General features: G+C 41.4%; 1 protein-coding gene across 1 annotated transcript in view; it reads right to left on the reverse strand.

Annotated features, from left to right (window-relative positions):
- DNAJC11 (DnaJ heat shock protein family (Hsp40) member C11) overlaps positions 1-22640 on the reverse strand; it is a 94325-nt gene extending 71685 nt beyond the window's left edge. Inside the window, exon 1 of the mRNA XM_007942588.2 lies at positions 22569-22640. Within this exon, the coding sequence (XP_007940779.1) occupies positions 22569-22640 (72 nt within the window). The remainder of the gene's footprint in view (positions 1-22568) is intronic.
- Positions 22641-25221: the final 2581 nt, after the last annotated feature.

Below are 25221 nucleotides of genomic sequence, written 5' to 3' on the forward strand. Positions count from 1 at the left end.
CAACCTTCCTTCCGAGGAGTGGCTGGTGGGTTTGAACCGCCAGCCTTCTGGTTAGCAGTCAAGTGCTTTAGCCACTATGCTATTAGGGAAATGCAAATTCCTAACACCACTACATACCTCTAAAATTGCTAAAATTAAAAAGACGGAGACTATCAAGTGCTGTTGAAGATGTAGAGCAAAAATAAACTTTATTTTCAGAAATACTGCCATCAGCAGAGAGGTAAGTGTGGCACTAGTTCTTTTTGTTCAAAACAGTTTAAATAAATGAGTAAAGTGCTAGGTTTTTCCTAAACAAATTATTTTTTAAAAATACCTTGACTTTTCTTAGTCAAAGAAAGGTTACATATGGAAGGAAACTTTCTTTGCTTGTTACCAGGGATGGGAGGGAAGGAAAAATTGCTAGACAGGTAAGAGACAAGCATCAACTTGGATGAAGGGAAAGGCAATATACCAGAAGTGAGTGACCAACACAATAACACTAAGGAAAAGAAAGACACAGAGAGGTACATAAGAGGTACAGACAACAAACAGAAAAACTTTTACATATAAAATACGGCACTGTCAATAGTAACAAACATTAATCTACGGGTAGATACATAGACAGGCTAAATGATCAGGTATATCTAAGCAAAAGGAAATGTACCCACAACCATATACAAGTTTGGCAGATACTTCTATAAATGTATTTGTATGTGCTATGAGAGAAAGACATAGAGAGGTACACGAGGCACAGACAACAAACAGAAAAACTTTTACAGATAAAATACGGCATTGTCAATAATAACAAACATTAATCTATGGGTAGATACATAGATAGACAGGCTAAATGATCAGGTAAATCTAAGCAAAAGGAAATATACCCACAACCATATACAAGTTTGGCAGATATTTCTACAAATGTATTTGTATGTGCTATGAGATTGTCCATAAAATTACAACAAGGCAAAGTTAGGATATAACTTCCTCGCCACAGCCAATCACTCTGAGGGAGTGAATTGTTGGGCCTGTGGGCTTGGGACCATGGTTGCAGGGGACATCAAGCTCAATCAGCATAACATACTATACAGAAACATTGTTCTACATCCTACTTTGGCGAATAGACACTGGAGTCTTAAAAACTTGTGAGTGGCCATCTAGATGCAGTAATTGGTTTCCTCTTGTCCAGAGCAAAGAAGAATGAAGAAAACCAAGGATGCATGGAAACAATTAGTCCAAGAGACTAGTGGACCATGCGAACCTCAGCCTACATGACCCTGAGACCAGAAGAATTTGATGGTTCTCAGCTACCACTGTCAACCACTAGAGAAAGGGTAATCAAGTAATCAATCAATCCTGCATAGAGTGGGAAAAAAACGTGCAACAAAACTAAAAATTGTAAAAATGACCAGGCTTACTTGTCTGATAGACTGGTGAAATCCCTGAGACTGTGGCCCCTAGTAACCCTTCGGGCCTGGAACTGAACTCACTCCTGTGGCTTCCAGCCAAACAACAGACAGACATATAGGGTGAACATTTACACCAGATAGGCATACTCAGAACAATCAACCAGGGGCAGTATTTGCATAGGGAGATAGGTCAGAGGGCAGGAATGCACAGGAAAGGACAGAGGGAGGTAACTATAGGAAGTGGGAAGAGAGGTGTTACATTATGGGAACTGCAATCAATGTCATGAAATAAAATGTGCTAAGAACTGCTGTATGCAAAAGGAATTTGCTCTGTAAACTTTCACCCAAATTACAATAAAAAAATTAAAATAAAAAACAAAAAACTTGACTTTTCTAATTATAAATGTGTGTATAAATATATAAATATGTATATATATATAAAAATATATATACACACACACACACACACACCATGGATAAAATGGCAAATACTGTAGATAAGAAAAACATATTTTAAAATACATATTCAATTATTCAAATATATAATACAATTTTTAAAAATATAATTGGAAAATTTATTTGTTGACTCATTTGACCAAGTCCTCTAGTTTTACACACTTTCCCTGGCTCTTAAGTTTGAAGTCTTAGAAGACTTTGCCACCAAGTCCCTCCACCTGAAACATTTTCTCTAGACTTGGTTTTTTCTCTTTACCCTGTACATATCTTTGAACTTAGCTTGATCACAGAATAAAGTCTGATGAGAGAACTGTCAGCATGAATTAGTTAATGCATATTTTTTTTGTTAATCTTCTTTAATGTGGTAAAGTTTCCATAACATAAAAGTTTCAATTTTAACCAATTTTGAGTATACAATTTGGTGATGTTAAGTACATTTGCAATTGTATAACCATCACTACTATTTCCAGATCTTTTTTGTCATCCCAAACAGGAACTCTATACCCATTAAATACTAACTCCCCATGACTACGTCCACCCTAGCCCCTGCTAACCTCTGTTCTACTTTGTGTCCACGAATTTTCCTGTTTTTGATATTTCATTTAAGCAGAATCATATAATATTTGTCTTTTTGTGTCTGGCTTTTTTCACTTTGTATAATGGCTTCAAAGTGTAATAAAATTTTGTAAACTGTGTTTTTCACTTAAAAGTCTTTGCAGGTTTGTGTGTATGTGTGATTATTTTTCCATGCCATTTTAAAAGGCTGGACAGCATTCCAAAATGTGGCAATAATCATACTTTATATAACAATCCTCTATTAAATATTTTCCTTTTAAAAAAAAAAAAAAAGGCTGCAGTGGACAGATCTATAGCAAAATCTTTTCACATATCCATGATTACCTTTTTGGAAATAAATTTATAAAATTGTTGCGTTAAAGGCAACATAGTATCTTAAGGCTTCTAAAAGTCTGCTGAACTGCTCTCAGAAAGTATTTACCAGTTAATTATTCTAACCTTAAGTTTTAAAATTTATCAAGAGAATATGTAACAGTTTATAAACAGAACTACTAGACCTCAAACACCAGTCATCTGCCTCACTCCTTTCCTGGGTCCCCCTCTTCAGATGTAAGCATGTTCTTTTTGTTTTTTTTTCCCTATTTACTTTCATTTATCTAAATAATATACTCATATTGCTACTCTTACTTGTTTACATTTAAGGCTTAATCTACTCATTGTGACAATTTAGTCCCTGCCCACTTCCTTCTGTTTCTCTTCTCCCTCTTTCCTCTACTGTTACCACAATTTTGAGTTAAATCAATATACAAACAGAGTACTAGGTCACACTTCTTTTCTTAAACAACTTTTTATTTTTCCTGGGGTTAATAACTACCTCATTTTTTTTTTTTTTTCTGTTTGCTATAGCTTTCTATGTATGTTTCACTCATCCTTTAGCTCAACAGACTTCTAATACTCCTCTCAAGACAAATACATCAAGTAGTTATTTTTTCCCTAGTGCTCTCTGCACTGTGTTGGTTGCTAAGCCTGATGAACAAACTTCATCCTAGGATTTCCTGGAACCATCTTCCTGGGAATTCCTCTGTATTTTTCCCGGGTTGGATCCCCTCTTTTCTGTAGTTTATATATTTCTTTTTTTTTTTTTTGGTTTTTATTCCTTATTATTGTGGAGCTCACAATAATAAAGGGTGAGGAAAAATCTTTTTCAACTTTGCACATCTCAAAATGTTTTCATCCTGCCTTTCTCCTTGGTAAATAGTTGGCTGAGTATAGAATTCTGGGTTGAAAATCATGTTTTCCTCAGGGTTTTTAATGTATTCCTCTACTGTATTGCTCGTGAGACATGTAATATCATTCCTGACTCCTGATGTCTGTGTCCTAAGTTTTTTCTTTGTCTGCTTTTAGGACCCTCTCTTATCCTATGATTTCCCTTAATATGGAGCTTATTATTATTTTATCCATTGTGCTAGTTACTTGATTGGCTGTTTTATCTATAACCTTACAGCTTTTGATTCTGGGAAATCTTCTCATCACAGTTGTTTTATAAAGTCCCTTTATTTTATTTTGTTTACTTTGCATGAATTGATCTAATTTTTAAATTTTACTTTCTTGGCGATTTCCTCAACTTATCTCCCAGATCATTTATATAATTTCTTTAATTTTTACCATCTTATTTTTAGTTTCTAAGTGCTCTTTCTTTGTCACCAATTTATTTTAAAAGTATCACCAAGTACTTCTTACATGTAATGTTTTATTATCTCTCTGAGAACAAAATAGTTTTCTTGAGATATTCTAACTTGCTGCATTGTCTGCTTCCTTGCAGTTTCTACTTTCTGTCTGCATGGTCTCAAGTTTTAATATTGAAGATTCATCTCAAACATTTGATGTTTGCTGGCCATCTATTCATATTAATAATAAGATACTAAAAAGCTACTTGGAAGCTCTGTATGTATGAATAGGCCTTGTCATCTGATAGGCTCCTCTGTAAAATGACTGGGAGGACACCTAGAAGTTTCATTTCGCAGATGCCCAAATAATACTATCTATGTCTTTTCTCTTTGATAGGTTAGTTTTTTCAGGGCAAAGCCTGAAGAACAAATGGACAAAGCTAGAAGTCTCACCATGCAGGGTGGAAACTTCCAGTTAACCCCATTTGGGTTAGGGTATCCTATTCTCACCCTCCACTGTGCCAGGTGCCTCTAGACTCTGGGTTAGTTTCTTGAAGTTGGGCAGACACTGGTTCACCCATCAGCACTGAGCACTGTAGTTTTACCAAACGTAAAACTCCTGGGCTTAACTTTTAGCCAAATGATAGACAAGTCTTTAAGGTGGACAATAACTCCAGGGAGATACTCACTCTTCAGAACAATCAACTGTCCAAGATCAAAAGGGCAGCATTTGCCCAGGAATAAAGCTCAGAAGGCAGGAAGAGGTAGGAAAGGATAAATGGAAATGGTAACCATAGGGAGGAAGTGGAAAGAGTGCTGTTACATTGTGGGGATCGCAATCAATGTTCACAAAACAAAATGTATATACATTGTTGAGTGGGAAACCAATTTGCTATGTAAACTTTCACCCAAATCACAATAATATTAAACAAAACTTTGTCAATCGATAAGCAAAAAAAAAAAAGAGTATCTTGCTTTAATTTGCATTTGTTTACCAGTGAGGGTAAACATTTTTTTCTGTGTATTTATTTGCATCTTAGATTTCTTCTTTAAGGAAATAACCTGGTATTCCTTTGTATTTCTTTTCCTGTTAGGGTGCTCATATTTTTGTTCATCAAATAAATATACTGCTGATTTATTCTGACTTCTTTAATAGCACTTAAGTTTTTTTTTGTTTCATGTCTTTTAATAAACAAAGAATTTTCTCATTTTTACAGAATCAAGTCAAACATCTCTGCACTCAATCTGATAGCAGATATTCAAAAAGTATATTGCCCCTCTACTTTTATTTACTACCTTCAGTCAACAAGGGAAGCTTCCATATTGTAAGGGACAGCAGTCTGTCTCAACTATAATATTTGGGTCAGGACAGGCTAGGTTAGTGGTTCTCAAAGTGTGGTCTGAAGACACTGGGAATCCCTGTCAGGGAGTCTACAAGGTCAAAACTACTTTCATAATGCTATTAAGCTGGTGGGAGCTCTGGTGGCATAGTGCCTAAGGCATTTGACTACTAACCAGAAGGCTAGAGGTTCAAATCTACCAGCCACTTCTTGGAAGGAAGGTTGGGCAACCTCCTTCTATAGTGATATTGCCTCAGAAACCCAAGGAGGGGTCACTGTGAGTCAGATCTGACTTGATGGCAATGTTTTTTTTTTTTTTTTAATTTTATTTTATTAAGCTGGTACTTGCTTTTTTACTTTCATGAGCATACAGTGGAATTTTCTGGAGGCTACATGATGTGATGATATCATTGTTCCAATGGTTAATGGAATATGTACTTGTATATTCTAGTTAAATCTCTAGGATGGTAGGCTTAGGATATAAACATGGAAGCTTTCAGAGATAACTGAATTGATTCTTTAGTGAATTATTTCTCGGTTATAGTTGCTATCATATCAATATACCTGTAACCTTATTATTGTTCAACACATAGTTATTTTGAAATCCTTAAGTTTTTCTTGTGCCTATATTGAAATACAAGTAAGTGTACTTTACATCCTGTTTTACCACAATATTTTACCAATGATTCAGTTTTAATTTCTAGTTAATTATCAATAACTATCACTCACTCACTCACTCATTCACTGCCATCGAGTCAGATTCCACTCATAGTGACCCCTCCTTGGGTTTCTGAGGCAATATCACTACGGAAGTAGACTGCCCAACCTTCCTTCCGAGGAGTGGCTGGTGGATTTGAACCACTAGCCTTCTGGTGAGCAGTCAAATGCCTTAGGCGCTACGCCACCAGACCTCCCATCAATAGCTATACTCCCTATAAATAAAAGCTCTTTAATCCCCATAAATAAAAACCTCTTTACTTTATGTAAAAAATGTCCATCTCAGGTCAGCTTGTTCTCTGCTTGGCAGTGTCCTCAGGTACCAGGCTGACAGAGCAGCTAGCCTCTGGAGCCACTGTTAGTCACTAAGGCAGAGGAAGGTACATGAGACCCTCTGGATTGCACTGACATTTAAATGCTTCAGGCCTGGAAGTGACGCACATCACTTCCACTCACAACTCACTGGCTGGACCTAGTCACATGGTCCCACTCATCTGCAAGGAGACCGGAAGTGCAATTCTACCATGTGCCAGGCAAGTGAAGGGTCAATGGTGGTCATACAGTACTTATTGCTACCACGTGATGATACTTAATTCAACACTTAGAAGACGTAATAGAACGTACAAGTAACAAGTTAACACCTCACACTTATATTCATTTTAGGAATAGTTAAGCCACCAAAGGTTTTTGTTGCTGAAGCCTGTAATTTCAAACTCAAACTTACAGGCTATCTCTACATTACAGTACTATAAGTCCTCACAAACTATATTCTCTTGGATTTTTGGGAAGTTTGCCTAATTACCACAATTGAAAATTCATTACTGTCCATATGTTCCACAATAATCTGACTGAAATAAACTGCATCAGCTAATAAAAACCTGTAATTTTTTATGATATTTGGTGCTCACACAATTTAAAGGAAAAAGCAGATTTCCGAGCTAATTAACAGCAAGATAGCATGGTTGCTTTGTGCTGAGTAAGAGCTGTTTCACCGAGAGAAAAGATGGCACTTATTATTTGGTGTCATTTAGTAGATACTGATTATACTAAAACACCAAGCCACTCACTCGTAAGGCACTAAAAAGCAACTACTGAATTGGACTTGGTAAAAATGTCCTCATTAATTCTGTAAAGGCTCTGGCGACACAGTCTGAAGCTTCACACGATGAAATTCCTCTCACCCACAGCCCGACCATATTCTGATGTAATTTTTCCAGCCTAACACAGCCTTTATTCTTTTCTTTTCCTTTGCACATGGAACACTTTGAAGGCCTGGAAATAAGTTCCTAAATATGGGACTTCATGTGCAAACAGAAACAGATGCCAACCGTGTACCTGGACTCACTACAACTGTCACACACATGTAGGCTGCTGCATTAAATCATTCTGCCGGACCCATCTTTGTAAGGAACTTTGTAAGTAGAACAGGATTTAAAGTGAGACTAAGCTGAATCCAGAGTCCGTGGGCAGCACAAACGGCTAATGAATTTGGCAGCTAACAAAAAGGTTGGCTGTTCAAGGCCACCCTGAAGGGCCTCGAATGAAAGGCCTGGGCGTCTACTTCCGAAAAAGCAGTCACTGAAATCCCTATGGAGCACCGTTCACAGCTCTCCATGAGTTGGAACAGACGCGACCGCAACTGGCTTAATCTATACTGTTGAAAAAATCCAGCTCTATTTAATTGATGAAAGAAAGACTGTCCAAAAATAGATCTAATCCATCTGAAATGATTTACTTTTACAAACATTACTGGGCCAGTGCAAAAGATGATAAACAAGCAACCTTTTCCCACTGCAATAAAGAAACAAAGAGAAGATAATCGATAACTGCCAAATGGAAAAAGGACAGGCCCGGCGAGGGGAGAGCTGCTCTTTCCTCTTGTGGCCCGGTGTTCAGAGGCTTGGACTGAGTCTCCACAGGCACCGTCTGCTCTGGAGCCCAACCAGAAAGGCAATCGTTTGAATTTGCTCTCTTCCTCATGTACCTTACACAATTTTCCTAAGTGAAAATTTAGACTTACTAAACTGATATTTCTTCCAATAGTGAGTTCCTCTGGAGTGATTTGATTTCTAACACGGCAATGTGTTCCTTAAGAACACGGGTATTACATAAAGTAACATGCACCTAGATAGATAAAGTGAGTATGGCACTTTATATACATAATTACGTATACGCATATATTTCAATTCTGTAAATTTACTGAGTGCTAACACTGCTCTAAGTATCACAGAAGCTACAAAAGGAATACTGTTCCTGGTCTTGAGATTATAATCTAGACGAGATCCCCTCACCCTAACAAAAACCCATATACAAACAAGTTTAACTAAATAACATGAAACAGAAATGCTAGTAGCTTTAAGAGTGTGGTGGAAGTCAGTTCAGAGCGGTCAGGACGCAAAGGAAATGTCCTAGAAGCCAAAAATCTCTTGCCATCGAGTCAATTCTGACTCAGTGACCATGCAGGATGGAGAACTGTCCCACTGGGTTTCCAAGGCTGTAATCTTTACAGAAGCAGACTGCCTCATCTTTCTCCCACAGAGTAGTCGGTGGGTTCAATCTGCCAACCTTTTGGTTAGCAGCTGAGTGCTTAACCACTGTGCTACCAGGGCTCTTGCTGGAAGCAGTGGGGGCTATGTGGGACTGCAAAGGTGGAAGATGATTTGTTTTGATATCAAAGATGGGCTGAACCATTTTAGGGGACGAGAATGCCCCAAGGAAATAGGATGGTATTGGGGGCAGAGAGATAGAACACTGATTAAACCGGCACAAGAAAGCAGCAGGCAGAAGAAAGCAAGAAATCAATCTGGCTACCCATCCGTCCAGCAAACACATGTCAAGTACCTACTGTGTGCTGGGAGTATCATGGTGAACAGGCCTCATGGAGCTTACTTTCTTTCCAGTGCAAGAAGCAGAGCATCACCACAAAGTAAACAGAAAATATATGAAACATGTAACTTATAAGGGGCTTTAAAAACACAGCCAAACAGTTTGACCCATGCCCAAGAAACAAAAGAAAGCCACAAGTTTTTTTGGGTTGAGAAAGCATATACTCAGTAATGTTGTTAATACTAATTTGGTACAGCTTAAATAAAACAGATAAAAACCCAAACCAGAGAGACTTGAAACAACAGACATTTAGAGTTGAGGCTGTGAGGTAGAACATGAAATGGAAATGAAGGGATTGGAGTCAGCTGGGGTCCTGAGAGGATTCATGGGCTGAAGGGATCTATGGGAGAAGCACTAGGGGCTCATTTACTGAATATAAAAGAAAAAAACATACATTCCAAGCATTCTGGCCTGAATGCATGGGATTGAGAGAAAGACAGATTGCCCAGTCTTCCTTTGGAGGAGTGGCTGGCGAGTTTGAACCGCCAGCCTTCTGGTTAGCAGTCAAATGCTTTAGGCACTATGCCACCAGAGCCTGCAAGAGATTTTAAAAAGAGCCAAGGAAGCATGGGCTGAACCCTGGGAAATAACTATCCAAGGAGATGAGAAGGTGAAAAAGAAGGACCACAGCATCACAGAAACCAAAGAGAATTTCAAGATCAATGCTATCAAATGTATTTGCATAGATTAAGAGCTAACAAAATACTTGATGTATTGATACGTCCTCATTTAAGACTTTAATACTCATAAAACTTGTTAAGGTTGGGATTAAAATCTCCATTTTACAGATTGAAAACACTGAGGATCAGAATAACTTGTCTAAGATTGAGGAGTTTACCTGGTATGGACACCTGACGCTGGCTAGAAGCTGAAAACTTGAGTACCAAAAAAACCCCAAACCCACTGCCATCAAGTTGATTCTGACTCATAGCAACCCTATAGGACAAAGTAGAACTGCCCCATAAGGTTTCCAAGGCTGTCAATTTCTACGGAAGCAGACTGCTTCATCTTTATCCCGTGGGGTAGCTGGTGGGTTTGACCTGCCGACCTTTTGGTTGGTTAGCAACCAAATGCATTAACCACTGTGCCACCAGAGCAGTAGTCTGGCTCAAATTATGGCTTGCTACAGAGAGGGAATAGATATTTACAATATACATATCAGACAAAGAACTCATCCAAAAAATATAAAGAACTCCTACAAATCAATAAGAGCATTCCTTATTAACTTTTATGCTCATGATACTAATAAAAATATATCGGCATTTACTTTGCATAGTAATATGCCCATTACTATGCTAAGCACTTTATATGCATTCTGGTCTAATTCTCGTAACAGCCCTATCATAGTTAAAAAAAAAAAAAAAAAAAAAAAAAAAAACAGCCCTGGTGGTGTAGTGGGTAAGACATTTAGCTGCCAACCAGGTCAGCTGTTCAAACCTACCAGCTGCTCCACAGGAGGAAGATAAGGCAATCTACTTCCATAAAGATTTATAACCTTAAAAACTCAGTGGGGGTCGCTCTGAGTCTGAATCGACTTGATGGTAGTGGGTTTGGTTTTCTTCTCGGTTCTGTGGCCCTAGGGGTGGAGGTACTCAATAAGCAAGGTAAGCACGGGCTTACTTGTGCTTACCTTGCTTACTGGGTACTCTATCCCTGGCAGGGACTGTAAATTTGAAGAGGCTTTGATTCTGTAGGAAGGTGCTGGGGGTTAGGAGAAAGACCAACAACCAGCCATACCTACAAGCAGAAATGTCTTGATGTGGTGAAAAAAAATGTGAAATCACTCACTACAGATTAATGAGTAAGCACAAGTAAGCTCAGGCTTGCCTTGCTTACTGGGTAATCTGACACTGAGTGGCGCAGTGGTTAAGTGCTTGGCTGCTAACCGACAGTTGGTTAGTTCAGCTGCTCCATGGGAATAAGATGTGGCAGTGTGCTTCCTTAAAGATTTACAGCCTTGGAAACCCTATAAACCAAAACCAAATTTACTGCCATGGAGTCAATTCGACTCACAGTGACCCCTCCTTGGGTTTCTGAGGCAGTGTCTCTATGGAAGTAGATTGCCCAATCTTCCTTCTAAGGAGTGGCTGGTGGGTTTGAACTGCCAGCCTTCCGGTTAGCAGTCAAATTTGTTCTATAGGGTCTCATTGGTTGGAAGTGGCTCAATGGCAATAAGTATCATAGTAAAATTATTGTGGATTTTACAAATGAAGAAACAGGGTCAGTGAGGTTAAGTACCTTGTCCCACAGGCAAACTAAAAACCAAACTCATTGCCATTGAGTCGATTCTGACTCACAGCAACCCCCTTTGGGTTTCCGAGGCGGTAAATCTTTATGGAAGTAGATTGTCCAATCTTCCTTCTGCAGAGTGGCTGCTGAGTTTGAATTGCCACCTTCTGATTAGCAAATGCCTTAGGCACTATGCCACCAGAGCTCCTTTGTCCCAGAACAGGCTCCTAAGTTAAACTCAGATCTGACTCCAGAGGCTATGCTTTTGTAGCCTGTGTTGGAAGCTCCACTACCGTCTTTGGCCATTTCAAATAACCACCAACAAATGCTCACAGGGGGCTTAACATGCAAGGGATGGCGGTTACATTATTTTGGTTGTCCTCTAAAACCCCTGTGATCTAGTGCATCTTTGTGGAGTTTAGGGACCAGGTGGACATGCTCTATTTTAATGATTTTAGAAGTCTGCCTCTTCCAGCCATTTTAAGACTCTTCACTTTGTAAAGATAAAAACCTAGGAGACAAACAATCAAATCATGAATGAGTCAGAAAAACTATGCAGGAGCCTGATCAAACAATCTGAAGTTGTTACAACTAGGAATAGCCTTTGAAACTTGAATAAATTCTACCTAATTTATTTAGGGGGAGCTCTGGTAGCATAGTGCCTAAGGCACTTGACTGCTAACCAGAAGGCTGGAGGTTCAAACCCAGTAGCCACTCCTCGGAAGGAAGGTTGGGCAATCTACTTCCGTAGCGATACTGCTTTGGCAACCCAAGGAGGGGTTGCTATGAGTTGGGTCCGACTCGATGGCACATAACAACAACAACAATTTATTTATTTACCTATAGAGGAAAAAAACCCCATAAAACTCACAGAACCTATTACCCTTAAATTGACAATGTAAATAAAAAAAAAAAGATCAGACAATTAGTAATGACAGAATCCTACATTCCTACATACTAAAAGGAAGAAAAAGAAAGAAAGCATGTGTAACCTTGAAGGTTGGAGGGGAACCAGGTCCTCTACTGAACATCTTTGATGACAACAGAACACTAGAACAAATAGGCTAAAGGAACAGAAGTTCTTATTCCTGATTAGAGGTCATTCCAAGGGCTTAGGAAATACTGTCTGACCCCACTGTAGTAAAATTTTGTTTCTATCACCCTTCCTGGCCATGCCCATATATTTATTTGGTGCCCCAGAGATGCAACAGTAAACAAAAAGGCCAGGGTCTTCAGGAAACAAGCTCTAGGGTTCCCTTCCAAGTCAAAACAGGGTTCAGATTTTATCTTCACATAGGGTTATTCTTCCCTAAAAGCCTGACCGTCTACTGCCTGTCATGAACATTCATGTTATGCTCCTGCCCCCTCATGTAGACTCCCCACAGCTTTTCTCTGCTGGCATTTTTACTATTGAAGAATTCTCTGGCTCCTACAAACAAGGATGCACCCATTGCATGCCAGAGTGCTCCGACAGTTCAGGAGCCCAACGGGACTCTAGCAATTGGGCCACCATCTTGGAAAAAGCGCCACTTCAACTGAGAGCTTTCTTAAAACCAAACAACCAAACTCACTGCCATCAAGTTGATTCTGACTCACAGCGACCCCCTTTGGGTTTCCGAGGTGGTAAATCTTTACAGAAGTGGATTGCCCCGTCTTCCTTCATGGAGTGGCTGGTGGGTTTGAACCGCCAACCTTCTGGTTAGCAGTCAGATGCCTTAGGCACTGTGCCACCAGAGCTCCTTTCTTAAGGGGGTAGGATCTGAATAATGGTGTGTCACTATAGTGGCAACACAGCAGCAATATTCCCAATGGCGTTTTTGAAAACATATGTGCCCTTTAAAAAAGTTTATGCTATGTTATTTATTCATCTGTCAGTAGTCTTAATCCTTTCTTGACTAGGTAGGGTATGAATAAAACACAAGTAAAATTAAAATAAAAATTTGCTTGAATACTAAAATTCTACAGCCAAACAAAACCGGCTGCTTGCATGTCCCAAATTTTCTTCTCCATTGTTTTATTATTGAGCTCACTCATAGCAAATACAAAAGCTTTTGACTGAAGTCTCTTTAAGAAAGCAAAAAAGGAGGTATTTCGCTAGATAATGCAGAACTAGAGCATTAAAATTTCAAGAAGCAATTGTTTGAAATGCCCAAAGCAGAAAAGGTTAAGAACTGACTTATGGTTCGTTAAAAAAACACACTTTTAAATTTAACCTTCTGCTACTGGCTAAAGGAGCTCTGGTGGCGTAGTGCCTAAGGCATTTGATCGCTAACCAGAAGGGTGGTGGTTCAAACCCACCAGCCACTCCACGGAAGTAAGACTGGGCAATCTACTTCTATGCCTTGGAAACCCAAAGGGGTCACTATGCGTTGGAATTGACTACAGCAGTTGAGTTTGGGTTTTTTTGTTTTTTTTTTTTTTGGGTACTGGCTAATTACATTATGAGATGGCACTGAAAGTAGCCAGGCATCTTCCACAGCTCTTTCTCACTCACAGGAAAGACCATAAGCAGCCTCGCTGGACCCCACCTCCCAGCCACTCTCCTGAACCCTAATGCTCTGCTGTCCTGCTTTTGTCTTGCTGTCACTAGTGGCAGAATGCTTGCCTCTAATCAGGGGTCTCTCTGCCTGGCCCCTTCAGAGCTGACGACTCACAACTGGATCTTTGGGTCACACTCTGCCTTTACCCCAGTCACTGCCTCTTTGGATTATTCCCTGGGTCTATACCCTACTTCCAGGCTTAACTCCAGCTTCTGGGAGCCCCTTTCCCCCTGCTCCAAGTCAAATTCAGGCTCACGCAGAAGCAAAGTTCAGAGAAAGAATGGTTTTTGGAAAAGAAAAAACTCAGTATTTTGAACAGAAAGAGTAAGAATGTTTCAGACACTTATAACCATATGCTTAGCATAAATTCTGGCACTATGTTTCGTATTAACACAATACAAGGAAGACAGATTTAGCCAGAAGATGAAGCAAACCAAGACTTTCTATGCACATGTATGTCTTTTTAAAATAAGCAAAACCTCATGCTTATTTAAAAGGCGCCCTGGTGGTAATGCTTAAGGACTCACATGCTAACCAAAAGGTTGGTGGTTCAAACCTACCCAGTGGCTCCACGGGAGAAAGATCTTGTGATCTACTTCCATAAGAGCATAGCCTAGAAAACCCTATGGGACAGTTCTACTATGTCACATAGGATAGTGACATAGTATCAGAATGACAAGTATCAGAAAGGTTAAACTCCCACATCTAAAAAACAGGATTTGAATACAGGACTATCTGGCCAAGTCCTTCCCCTACGCTGTCTCCTCCTTTTATCCACTCACTAACTCTATGACCAGCTCCATTTTGAAGATGAGCAGATGGGGGCTCTGAGAGGTTAAAGGACCTGGTCACCCAAGTGACAGCATGGGCCGAAACACCTGCTCTTAAGGACCATGCTCCTCAGCTTCTTCACTTACTGGACTTCTTAAAGCATGTGGTCATCTGGGTAAGCTATGCTTTTGGACAACCAAGGTTTAATCCTATGTGTAATGCATACATTTTAACCATTTGTTACGAATATCAAACACTGAACATAATACTGTAGAAGGAAAGTTTCTTGAAGGAATGGATCTTCTCCAGCCCATCTTCAGATCCCTCATTAAACCTAAATTAATTGCCAACCATGAGATCAGATAAGTAATGAATTCGTAAGTAGTTATTAACTGCCAACTCATGGCGACCCCATGTGTGTACAGTAGAACTGCACTCCATAGGGTTTTCAGTGAATGATTTTTTAGAAGTAGGCCACCATGCCTTTTTCAAAGATGCCTCTGGGTGGACTTGAACCTCTAACCTTTTAACTGTGTTAATGATTTGTACCACCCAGGAACACCTAAGCACACAATAACTCCCCTCTGTGAGAACGTGGCTCAGCCTACCCTTAGACTGCGCTCTGGTGGCATAGTGCCTAAGGCATTTGACTGCAAACCAGAAAGTTGGCAGCTGAAACCCATCAGCCACCCCTTGGAAGTAAGACTGGGCAATCTACTTCCATAGACATACTGCCTTGGAAACCCAAGAAGGGGTCGTTATAAGTTGGAATTGACCCAATGGCAGTGAATTTGGTTTTCGGTTTACCCTCTTAGAACTCAATTTCTGCAGGCCTGCTGCCTCCTCCTCTGTGGGCGATTGTTCCCCCAGGTTAATCCTCACATGATCAGTGAACCTGTTTCTACTTCTCTAGCCCTTTCTTTTCTATCTGCAGTCCAAACTCAAATGCTTAGCCTCTTCACCCTGTGGCTATAACTTGCAGCCAGGGAACACTAGACAACCAAAAATTGTGGGAAGAGCAGTGTACCCTGTGCCAGGAAGGCAGGATTTGAACTGATTTAAATCAGTTTAGTCACAGCTGACAGAGTAAAAATGGAATAGTCCCCACACCCATGTTAATCTAGCACTAGTTTTTGTTTTTATTGTGATTTGGGTGAAAATTTACAGAGCAAATTCACTTTCCATACAGCAGTTCACATACACTTTGTCTCACGACACTGACCACAATTCACCACAATGCAACAGCTTCCCTCCCAACAGTCACCCCTTCCCTGTGTCTATCCCTCCATGCAACCCTGCCCCCTGAGCTGTCTCCCTATGCATACACAGCCCTTATTTCTCCCATGATTGTTCTCTCCAAGGAGTGTATCTACCTCAGGTAAATGTTCAACTCATATGCCTGTCGTTTGCTTGGCTGGAAACCACAGGTATGGGTTCAATTCCAGACCTGAAGGGCAGCTAGGGGCCACAGTCTCAGTGTTTCCACCAGGCTCTATCAGACCAGCAAACCTGGTCTCCCGCTTTTTTTTCCAAATGCTTTTGAGTTTTGTTCCACATTGTTCTCCCTCTCTATCCAGGATCTCCTGCATAGATCCCCCTCTGAGTGGTTGACACTGGTAGCCAGGCACTATCTAGTTCTTCTGGTCTCATAGTCATATAGGGTGTGGATCTCATGGTGTACCAGTCGCTAGGACTAATTCTTTCCATGAATCTTTGGTTTTCTTCATTCTCCTTTGCTCTGGATGAGGAGAGACCCATTGTTGCATCTACATGGCTGCTTGCAAGCTTTTAAGATCCCAGTCACTACTCGCCAAAGTAGGAGGTGGAACAATGTTTTGTGTAGTATGTTATGCCAATTGAACTTGATGCCCCTGCGACTATGGTCCCGAGCCCACAGGTTTAATTACTCGGTCCCTCTGGGAGCTGGCTATGACCAAGAAGTGACTACAACCTTGTCCCTTGTCAGCTCTACTATTACACCTGGGAATTCAGATCATACAAATATACTTATAGGACCATTGTCTGCCAACCCTATACGTGGTCTTGGGTACACTCCTCCCTTCATAGACATACCTAATAGTTCAGCCTGTCCACCCATATGTCCATGTTTGCCTTCACTGACAACACAGTACGGTGTGTGCAATAGGGTTCATCTTTGTTGTCTGTACCTCCCATGTACCTCTCTCTGTCTTCCTCTTCCTCAGTGCAACCATGCTAATCACTCACATTTGGTACATTGCCCTTTTCTTCACCCAAGTCAATACTTATCTCTACCTACCTAACAGTGTTCCCTCCCCTCTCCTCTCACCCCTGGTAACCAACAAAGAAAATTTCCTTCCATAGATAAACGTTTCCTTGATTTTTATAATAACAGACTAATACAATATTTGTCCTTCTGTGATTGACTTATTTCACTCAGCATAATGTCCTCCAAGTTCATCCACATTATGTGTTGTTTTGCAGATTGTAGGTTATTCTTTAGGGTTGCATAGTATTCCATTGTGTGTATGTACCAAAGTTTGGTTATCCATTCCTCAGTTGATGGACACCTAGGTTGTTTCCATCTTTTGGCTATAGTAAATAGTGCTGCAATGAACATGGGTGCGCATGTGTCTGTTCTTGTCATGGCTCTCACTTCTTTAGGATATATACCTAGTAATGGAATGGCTGGATCAAATGGTATTTCTAATACCAACTTTTTAAGGAATCACCATACTGCATCTAGCACTATTTACAACAGCAAAAAGATGGAAACAACCTAGGTGCCCATCAATTGAAGAATGGATAACCAAACTATGGTACATACACACAATGGAATACTATGCAACACTAAAGAATAAAGGAGAATCTGCAAAACACCACACAATGTGGATGAACTTGGAGGACATTATGCTTAAATAGGTCAATCACACAAAGACATACGCTGTATTAGTTCATTATTGTAAAAAGTCAAGGAAAGGTTCATATATGGAAGGAAACTTTCTTTGTTGGTTACCAAGGGAGGGAGAGGAAGGGAGGGGAGAGGAGGAAAGGGAGTACTGCAAAAATAAAAATAAAATAAAGCATTTGGCTGGTTAAAAAAAAAAAAATGGAATAGACCCAATTTTGTACAATGTAGGTTTACTAAAACAATAATCAGAACAGGAAAAGTTATGGGTCAAAACCCTGGATGGGAGGAGACTCAGAAGAGGCATAGTGGGCCCATTCAGAAGCCAGACAGGGGAACTGGGAAATTGCGATGACTGTGGGGAGCCACACACATTCAAAGAGGCACGGTGGGCCACCATCTTTGAGCTGGGCACAGTTGTTTCTGACTTGTCAGTCAAGAGATTTGGTTGCTATGTAACAGGCACGCTGCCATTGTTTTCTAACAGGAAGATTAAGTTTCTAGCAGGGCATGGAGCTGTTATTTTTTCTGTTCTGGTACTCCCACATTTCACAGATTCAGGTCTGTTCTGGTTTCACTTTGTTGGTCATGACTTAACAGAGAAGAGCTGGTTCAAAGCTCTGCAGAAAAGGAAGGAAAATGCAGGGACTCTGGGAAAACTTTTTATTGGTAGGTGGTATTTTTGCACTTCTAGTTTCATGGCTGTTCTGGAAGGATGAAGATTCTAGAACACTGATGTCCACAAGTGAGTTTCAAGAAAATAACTTTCTTAAGTAACAACTCTATTTTTCACTTGACAACTATGTTTCTTCCAGAAGTATTTATAACTTGAAAAGTAAACTGGTTCCTTTAAAACTAAATTCATTGGGATCAGAGATCTTAAAGCAGGTTATAAACACTGCTGAGAGGCATGCTGTAAAAATGAGACTCTTTCAAAGGTAATATGCCAATAAAGTAATATGCCTAGATAACTAGAGTTAAGTTATTTAGGAAGAAATTAGGTTTTAGATGTGTCAATTAAAATTTCTACAAAATGTATAAGGATAAAAAAAAATCCATTCTGATTTATTCTTGAGGAACCCTTTCTCCAAATAAATTTTGGAAAATCATCCTGGAGATCTCAGAATAGTTATATTTTAGGAACCTAACATCACTAAACCAGAGATGCCAATTTGGTTTTAGTGTGCCCAGCCAAAACCAAACCCATGGCCATCGCATCAATTCCAACTCCTACCGACCCTACAGGACAAAGCAGTACTGCCCTGTAGTGTTTCTAAGGCGGCAAATTTTTACAGAAGCAGACTGTCTTATCTTTCTTCCGTGGAGTGGCTGGTGGGTTCGAACCACCAACTTTTTGGTTAGCAGTTGAATACCCTAACCATGGTACCAAATCATACCCATCCCTACTTCAATGTGAGGCAGGCTGACCAATGATGGCTACATTCTATAAACAGGAAACTGAAAAGGCTACAGAAAGGGAATCATTAAAGACCACGGGTGTTGTTTTTTAGCCAAATTATTGGGTCCTGTCTAGTGGCCTGCTTCCTTCCCTAGAATACAAATTTAAGGGGAAATTTTAAAGTATAAAAACTTAGGAAAAGATTATTAGTCTGATTTTTGACATTTTTACATGGCTCCAACTGTTATAAATATATTTTATGTGGGTAATTTTTAAACAGAATCCCTTGGTTTTGTCTCAGGTGGCTTTGATATTTCTAGGGAACAAAGTTTCAGAACTCTACTGAACATTAGGAGCTTTGAAGATGCTCTTTTGAAGATACTTTGGTAAAGAGGATCTTACCTAGTTATACTCAAAAGGCATCAAGCTCTAGAGCCCACAGTAAACAAACATTTGATACTATTTTCTTCCAACCACACATGTAAGTGTTAAGATTACTTCTATTTTTCCTCAACTGAGTAATGCTACTTTAACTTCAGATCTGACTTGTAATTTCACAAAAAAATTCACTCCAGACATCACCACCTTCAGAGGTTCTCCTGTGGTAGAATTCTACGAGATAATCAGGTCACCACACCTGTTGGCCACATCTTACACTGAGTTTGCTGACAAAGGCAACACAAAGTGATTTAGGGAAGAGGGCCCATTTCATAAGGACTTCACATATAGTCAGGAGCACTGGTGGTGCAGTGGTTAAGCACCTGGCTGCCAACTGAAAGGTTGATGGTTGGAACCCACCTAATGCTTCACGAGAGAAAGATGTGGCAGTCTGTTTCTGTAAAGATTTACAACTTTGGAAACCCTGTGGGGCAGTTTAGGAGCTCTGGTAGCATAGTGCCTAAGGCACTTGACTGCTAACCAGAAGGCTGGCTGTTCAAACGCACCAGCCACTCCTCAGAAGATGGGGCAATCTACTTCTGTAGTGATACTGCCTCGGAAACCCAAGGAGGGGTTGCTATGAGTTGGGTCTGACTCGACGGCACATAATAACAACAACATGGGCCAGTTTTACCCCATCCTATAAGATTATAGAGTCAGAATCAACTTGACAGCAGTAGGTTTTTTCAGTGGTTCACACATAGGGATTTCACCTACAGCCATAAATATGGGAGGTGCCTTGAGGAAAAGTGAAAAATGCTTTTTAAAAATATTTCTTTGGCTCTCATCCATTCCATCAACCCAATAATAATGACAGGGCCTAAAATTCCAAATGTTTCAACGTATACCTTTGACAAAAGTTTAACTAGGACTCTGGCTAACCCTGTAATTGTAGATCTTTTTGATCATCTGCAGCTGCCTAAGGTTCAGAAGGCCTAACCCATCACTGCTGTTGAGATGATTCTATTCACAGCAACCCTATAGGACAAGGCAGAACTGCCCATTGGGTTTACAAGGCTGTAAGTCTTTATGGAAGCAGACCGCCACACCTTTTTTCTATGGTGCAACTGGTGGGTTTGAACCATCAACCTCTTTGTTTACAGCAAAGTGCTTAACCACTGTGCCATGAGGCTTCCTTAGTAAACAGGTAATGGCCACTCAGTCACCGATAATGCAGATACCACCTTGGAAATCCAAGGAGGGATCAGTATGAGTCAGGTCTGACTCAAGGGCACGTAACAACAACAACTATGAATGTGTTGTGAAGAAGGCTGATTTCATTTACCATTTTGCTTCTAAGAAGTCTAAATAAGTGAAATTAAGAATAACTAGCCAGACAGTTTCATTCAAAAGGAAAAAAATCTATTAGCCAAAGAAATCATTTACCCAAAGCCATAAACCAAACCCATCACAGTTCAGTCAATTCAGACTCATAACTACCCTGTAGGACAGAAGAACTACTACCCCCATAAGGTTTTCAAGGCTGTACTCTTTGCATGTGCAGACTGCCACATTTTTCTCCCACGGAGAAGCTGGTGGGTTTGAACCACTGACCTTTTAGTTTGCAGCCAAGCACTTAACTACTGTGCCACCAGGGCTCCTTACCCAAAGTCATGCTAGTGATTAATTACAAATTGAAAACAAAAACACTCAAGTGCCCTGTGGCAGCCTAACAAGATGTGCAATTCTCAAAAATATTTCATTGGAAGAAAAAAAAAAAAAAAAACTCACTGTTGTCAAGTCTGACTCATAGCAACCCCTCCTTGGGTTTCTGAGGTGGTATCACTACGGAAGTAGACTGCCCAACCTTTCTTCTGAGGAGTGGCTGGTGGGTTTGAACTGCCAGGCTTCTGGTTAACAGTCAAATGCCTTAGGCACTAGTGTCTAATATATTTGAAGGATTCTTATGTGGGGTGCTCAAGTACATGGTACTAGAACCTGCAGCTTTGTAGTGGGAGGATTTTTATTAAATGAAGGTGACAGTACAACACAAAGAGCTCCATTACAGATGTCAGACTGCCTAGTTTCAGATTCAGGCAATATGACTTTGGGCAAGTTACTCAAATCTCTCCATGCCTCAATTTCCTCAAGGATTATCAATCAAGGATTATATGATTATACTTAAATCAAGGATTATCATAAAAACATACCTTACAGGGCTGATATGAAAATTAAATGTGATAATACCACACACTTACATTCTTTTTAGGAATAGCTAAGCTACCAAGGTTTGTTGCTGAAACCTGTAACTTCAAATCCAAATTTGTAGGCTATTTCTACATTACAGTGTTCTAGCAACTAAGTCTCCACAAACTATATTCTATTGGATTTTGGGCAAGTTTGTTTCAGAACATTCATGGCCAGTTTTGCCTAGGAGAGCCAAACTTGGTAGTTTTTATCATCACTGGCACACCTGCGAGTTAGAGATTCTCTGGCATGGCTGGAAAGACCGGACCCAGCAGCTTAGATATAACTGATTCACCTCATGACCTGACCTTGGAAGCCTTCTTTTCCTTCATGCTGATCTTCACTCTAAAGTGGACGTTTAAGAAAAGAAAATGATTGGGTCCCTGCTACATGCCAAACACGTGTGAGCCTCTCTCGCGTTATCTTTTACTAGGCGAGCAACCTATAAACACTCAGCGTGTGGAAACATGCGCGGATACTGAGTCCGTTCTATGGGACTTCTTTCCTGGGCAGGAGCTTCTTCCTAACCTGCGGCCTCCGAGTGGCAGGCAGTATGTTCGGGAGGCTCCTTCTTCAATTTCTAGACAGACGCTCAAGGGTTATAAAAGAAAGCATAGGAGACGTGCCTCTCAACCTAGGCCCACTTCAGAGGCAAGATGTCCCCATGAAAGACTCGATATACTCCTGGGGAAGTTCCCTGACGGCCGTGACCTTGGTGCCTGAGCCTCAACTTGCCATCCTACTGGCCGGAGGCGATGCCATGGCCCTACAGTCAAGACGGGGATGTGAGATGACCACGGCAAATACATTACGGGGCCTGAGAATCTCACTCCTGTAGCTTCCACCTAGAATACACTGTTCCCTCCTGTGGGTGCAGGGGCCTCCTGCCTCATCTGGACACAGCCCACGTAGCGATCGGCCGCTGACAGCAGGGGCAGAGGCTGGCGAGGGCCCCCCCCAGTGGAAGGGTCGGTGTGGTGGTGGGTACGTCTTGGTCGGTCAGCGGTCGTGCACGTCAGGCGGGGTCACGCGGCCTCCCCGCCGGGCCCTGGCTACCCACGGCGGGGGCGAGGCGGTCGCCGCCAGCCAGACCCCCTTCGAACTACTGGGCCGGGCCCCAACCCCGACAGCGATCAGCCACAGGCCTCACCTCCCTGCGCACGTTCAGCAGTGAGTAATAGTCTTCATTGTCCAGCTCCTCCTCGTTCAAGGCCGTCGCCATCTTCGCAACCTTTCACCCCGGCAAACCAGCAAGACCGTGCTCAAGAGGGCCCGGCGATCCGCGGTCCGGATCGTGCAGACTCCGCCGGCCTCGCCACAGCGGCCCCTGGCGTCGCGGAGTCGCACCTCAGGCGCCGCGCCCGCGCGGAAGGAGCGCGCCTGCGCTCTGCGCCCCCGCGCGGCGGAGGACGGTCGAAGTGCAGCCCACGGTTCCGCGTGGTTGCACACCTGGGGACTTGAAAATCCAACCATGCCGCCCCAGGGTTTTCCCTAGTCTAGAAAAGAAAACTCAGATGCGGGAGGCTGTTACTCTCTGAGTGCTGTGGGGACAGGACCTTGGGATTTGTCCTATCTCTTCTCCCGCGGGTCCCTAACCCGAGCAGGAAGCACCAGGTGCAGCCACTGCAGAGCGCGTCCACATTCCAAATAGTCCTAATTGGGCTGTGGCCCGGCGAGCCGGTCCTTATGGGAGAGCCTTCTTGGCACCGCTTGCCTGCTTCTTTTTGCACAGCAAACCTCCATATAAGGGTTTGTACCTAGCTTCCTTGTTCTTGGAAGCTTTGGTGGCATAGTGCCTGAGGCATTTGACTGCTAACCAGAAGCCTGGCCGTTCAAACCCACCATCCACTTCTGGAAAGGAAAGTTGGGCAATCTACTTCTGTAGTGCTACTGCCTCGGAAGCCCAAAGAGGGTTTGCTGTGAGTCGGATGTGACTCCACGGCAGTGAGTGAGGAGCCCTTGTCCATTTTTCTACTGCTTACATGCAGTCTCCGTTTGATTTCTAATCTAATTGTTTATGGCAGGCATATATACCTTCAGTCCCTATTGCAGTGTCATTCTGCAAATTTCTACCTTATAATTTAGCAGTGGAGCCTAATTGATTTCAACCAGATGCCTGCTGTTTAGTGCATTATTAAAGGTGTCTTGGTTACAATCATCTAAATAATTTAAGTGTCTTCAAAATGATGCAGTTATCAAGAAGAGGTGGACATAGGGGCTGCCATACCCCTGCCACCTGTTTGGTTTATGCTGACCTGTACCAATTTTTCATAATTTCTCAGGAACCTTGTTGTTTCTTAACTAACAGTTCAGAGCCATCCCTGTTGCCCTTCATAAGCAGGTCCCCTGGGAAGCCCCAAACACCTGTCTGTGGATTTGAGAAGTTGATTTCTTTCTTTTCCTAATTTTTGGCCAGATGTGCACCATATGGGCCTGTGTAACGTTTCTTCCAAGTTGCCCAGCCCTCTTAGGACCCTTTGGCATGAGACACTTAGGTGTGCTGAGACGGGCTGTTCAGGAGTGTTAAGTCAGTCTGGAACAGACTGTCAGCCCAGGTTGTAAATTAAGAGCTATTTCTTTAGCTGTGTGAGGCTTCCCCACAATAGCTTTCACAGTCGCTCATGTTCCATCAGCTATTCCAGCAATTTTTATGGGCTTTTCTTTTTTCTCCTTTGCAGAGCTGTGATTTGGGCTAAACTGCATGCTGACATTTGCTGGTCTTTAAGAATTTCATACAGAGAGGCTGGGAAAAAAACGTACAGTGTTGAGACATTCCTTTTTTCCTTAGGTGTGTAGACGTTAATTGGGCCATAATGCTCACTTGGGTAGAGAAGTTCCTTCCCATCCCTCCTCTGATTTGGAAAACACTGCCTCAAGGAATTACTTAAAGGGAACATAACATATGTTTCAGTACACCCAGGTCTGTGTTTCTATGATTGAGAATGACCTGGTTTTTATCACAACTCAAAGAAGATAAATACTGACTCCGGGAGGCTCTGTATTTGTCCTCTCTTGGGCCCACGATGTTTTGTACTATAGTTTCTTGGATAGGGTTGTGACAAATGGGAACCAAACTTAGAAACACCACAGGCCTGAGAATATATTTACTTCAGAGACTGGCTCTTTCTTCCCTGGTTAAACCCTAATCTTTGATGACCAAAATAATGAAAAACAGAGCACTAAAAATGAATTAGTTAAAACACAATCCAACAAACTGCTTACCCTAGAGCAAATGATAAAACTCAGCCACTTTCAAGTCACTGCCTTGCTTTTTTCTTCTCTTTTTTTTATTAGGTAACACCACAAAGCAATTTGTAACTTAGCTGTAAAATAAAGCCATATATATTTAGATTCATATATTTATATATCTGTGTGTACCACCCATCCATCAGCTTATTGTATTATGGTGCTGGATGTCAGTGAGATAAATATCAGTATTTCAAATACCAGCAGGGTCACCCATGGTGGACAGGTGTCAGCAAATCTTCTAGATGAAGACAGACTAGGAAAATCTACTTTCAAAAATTAGCCAGTGAAAACCCTGTGGGTCACAATTGAATATTGTCTCCTATAGTGCTAGCTGAGCCCCTAGGGTGGAAGTCACTCAAAGTAGGCAGTGCTACAATGGACTTGAGCACACCAACAATTGTGAAGATGGCACAGGCTTGGGCAACATTTCATTATATTGTGCATGGGGCAGCCACGAATCAGAGCTGACCAACAAGCAATTAACAACAATTTTGTTGTTGTTGTTACGTGCCATTGAGTCGGACCCAACTCATAGTGACCCCTCCTTGGATTCC

The sequence above is a fragment of the Orycteropus afer genome, unplaced genomic scaffold, assembly GCF_000298275.1.
Source record: "Orycteropus afer afer isolate SDZICR_OR568_19922 unplaced genomic scaffold, OryAfe1.0 scaffold00094, whole genome shotgun sequence".
NCBI classification, from domain to species: Eukaryota; Metazoa; Chordata; class Mammalia; order Tubulidentata; family Orycteropodidae; genus Orycteropus; species Orycteropus afer.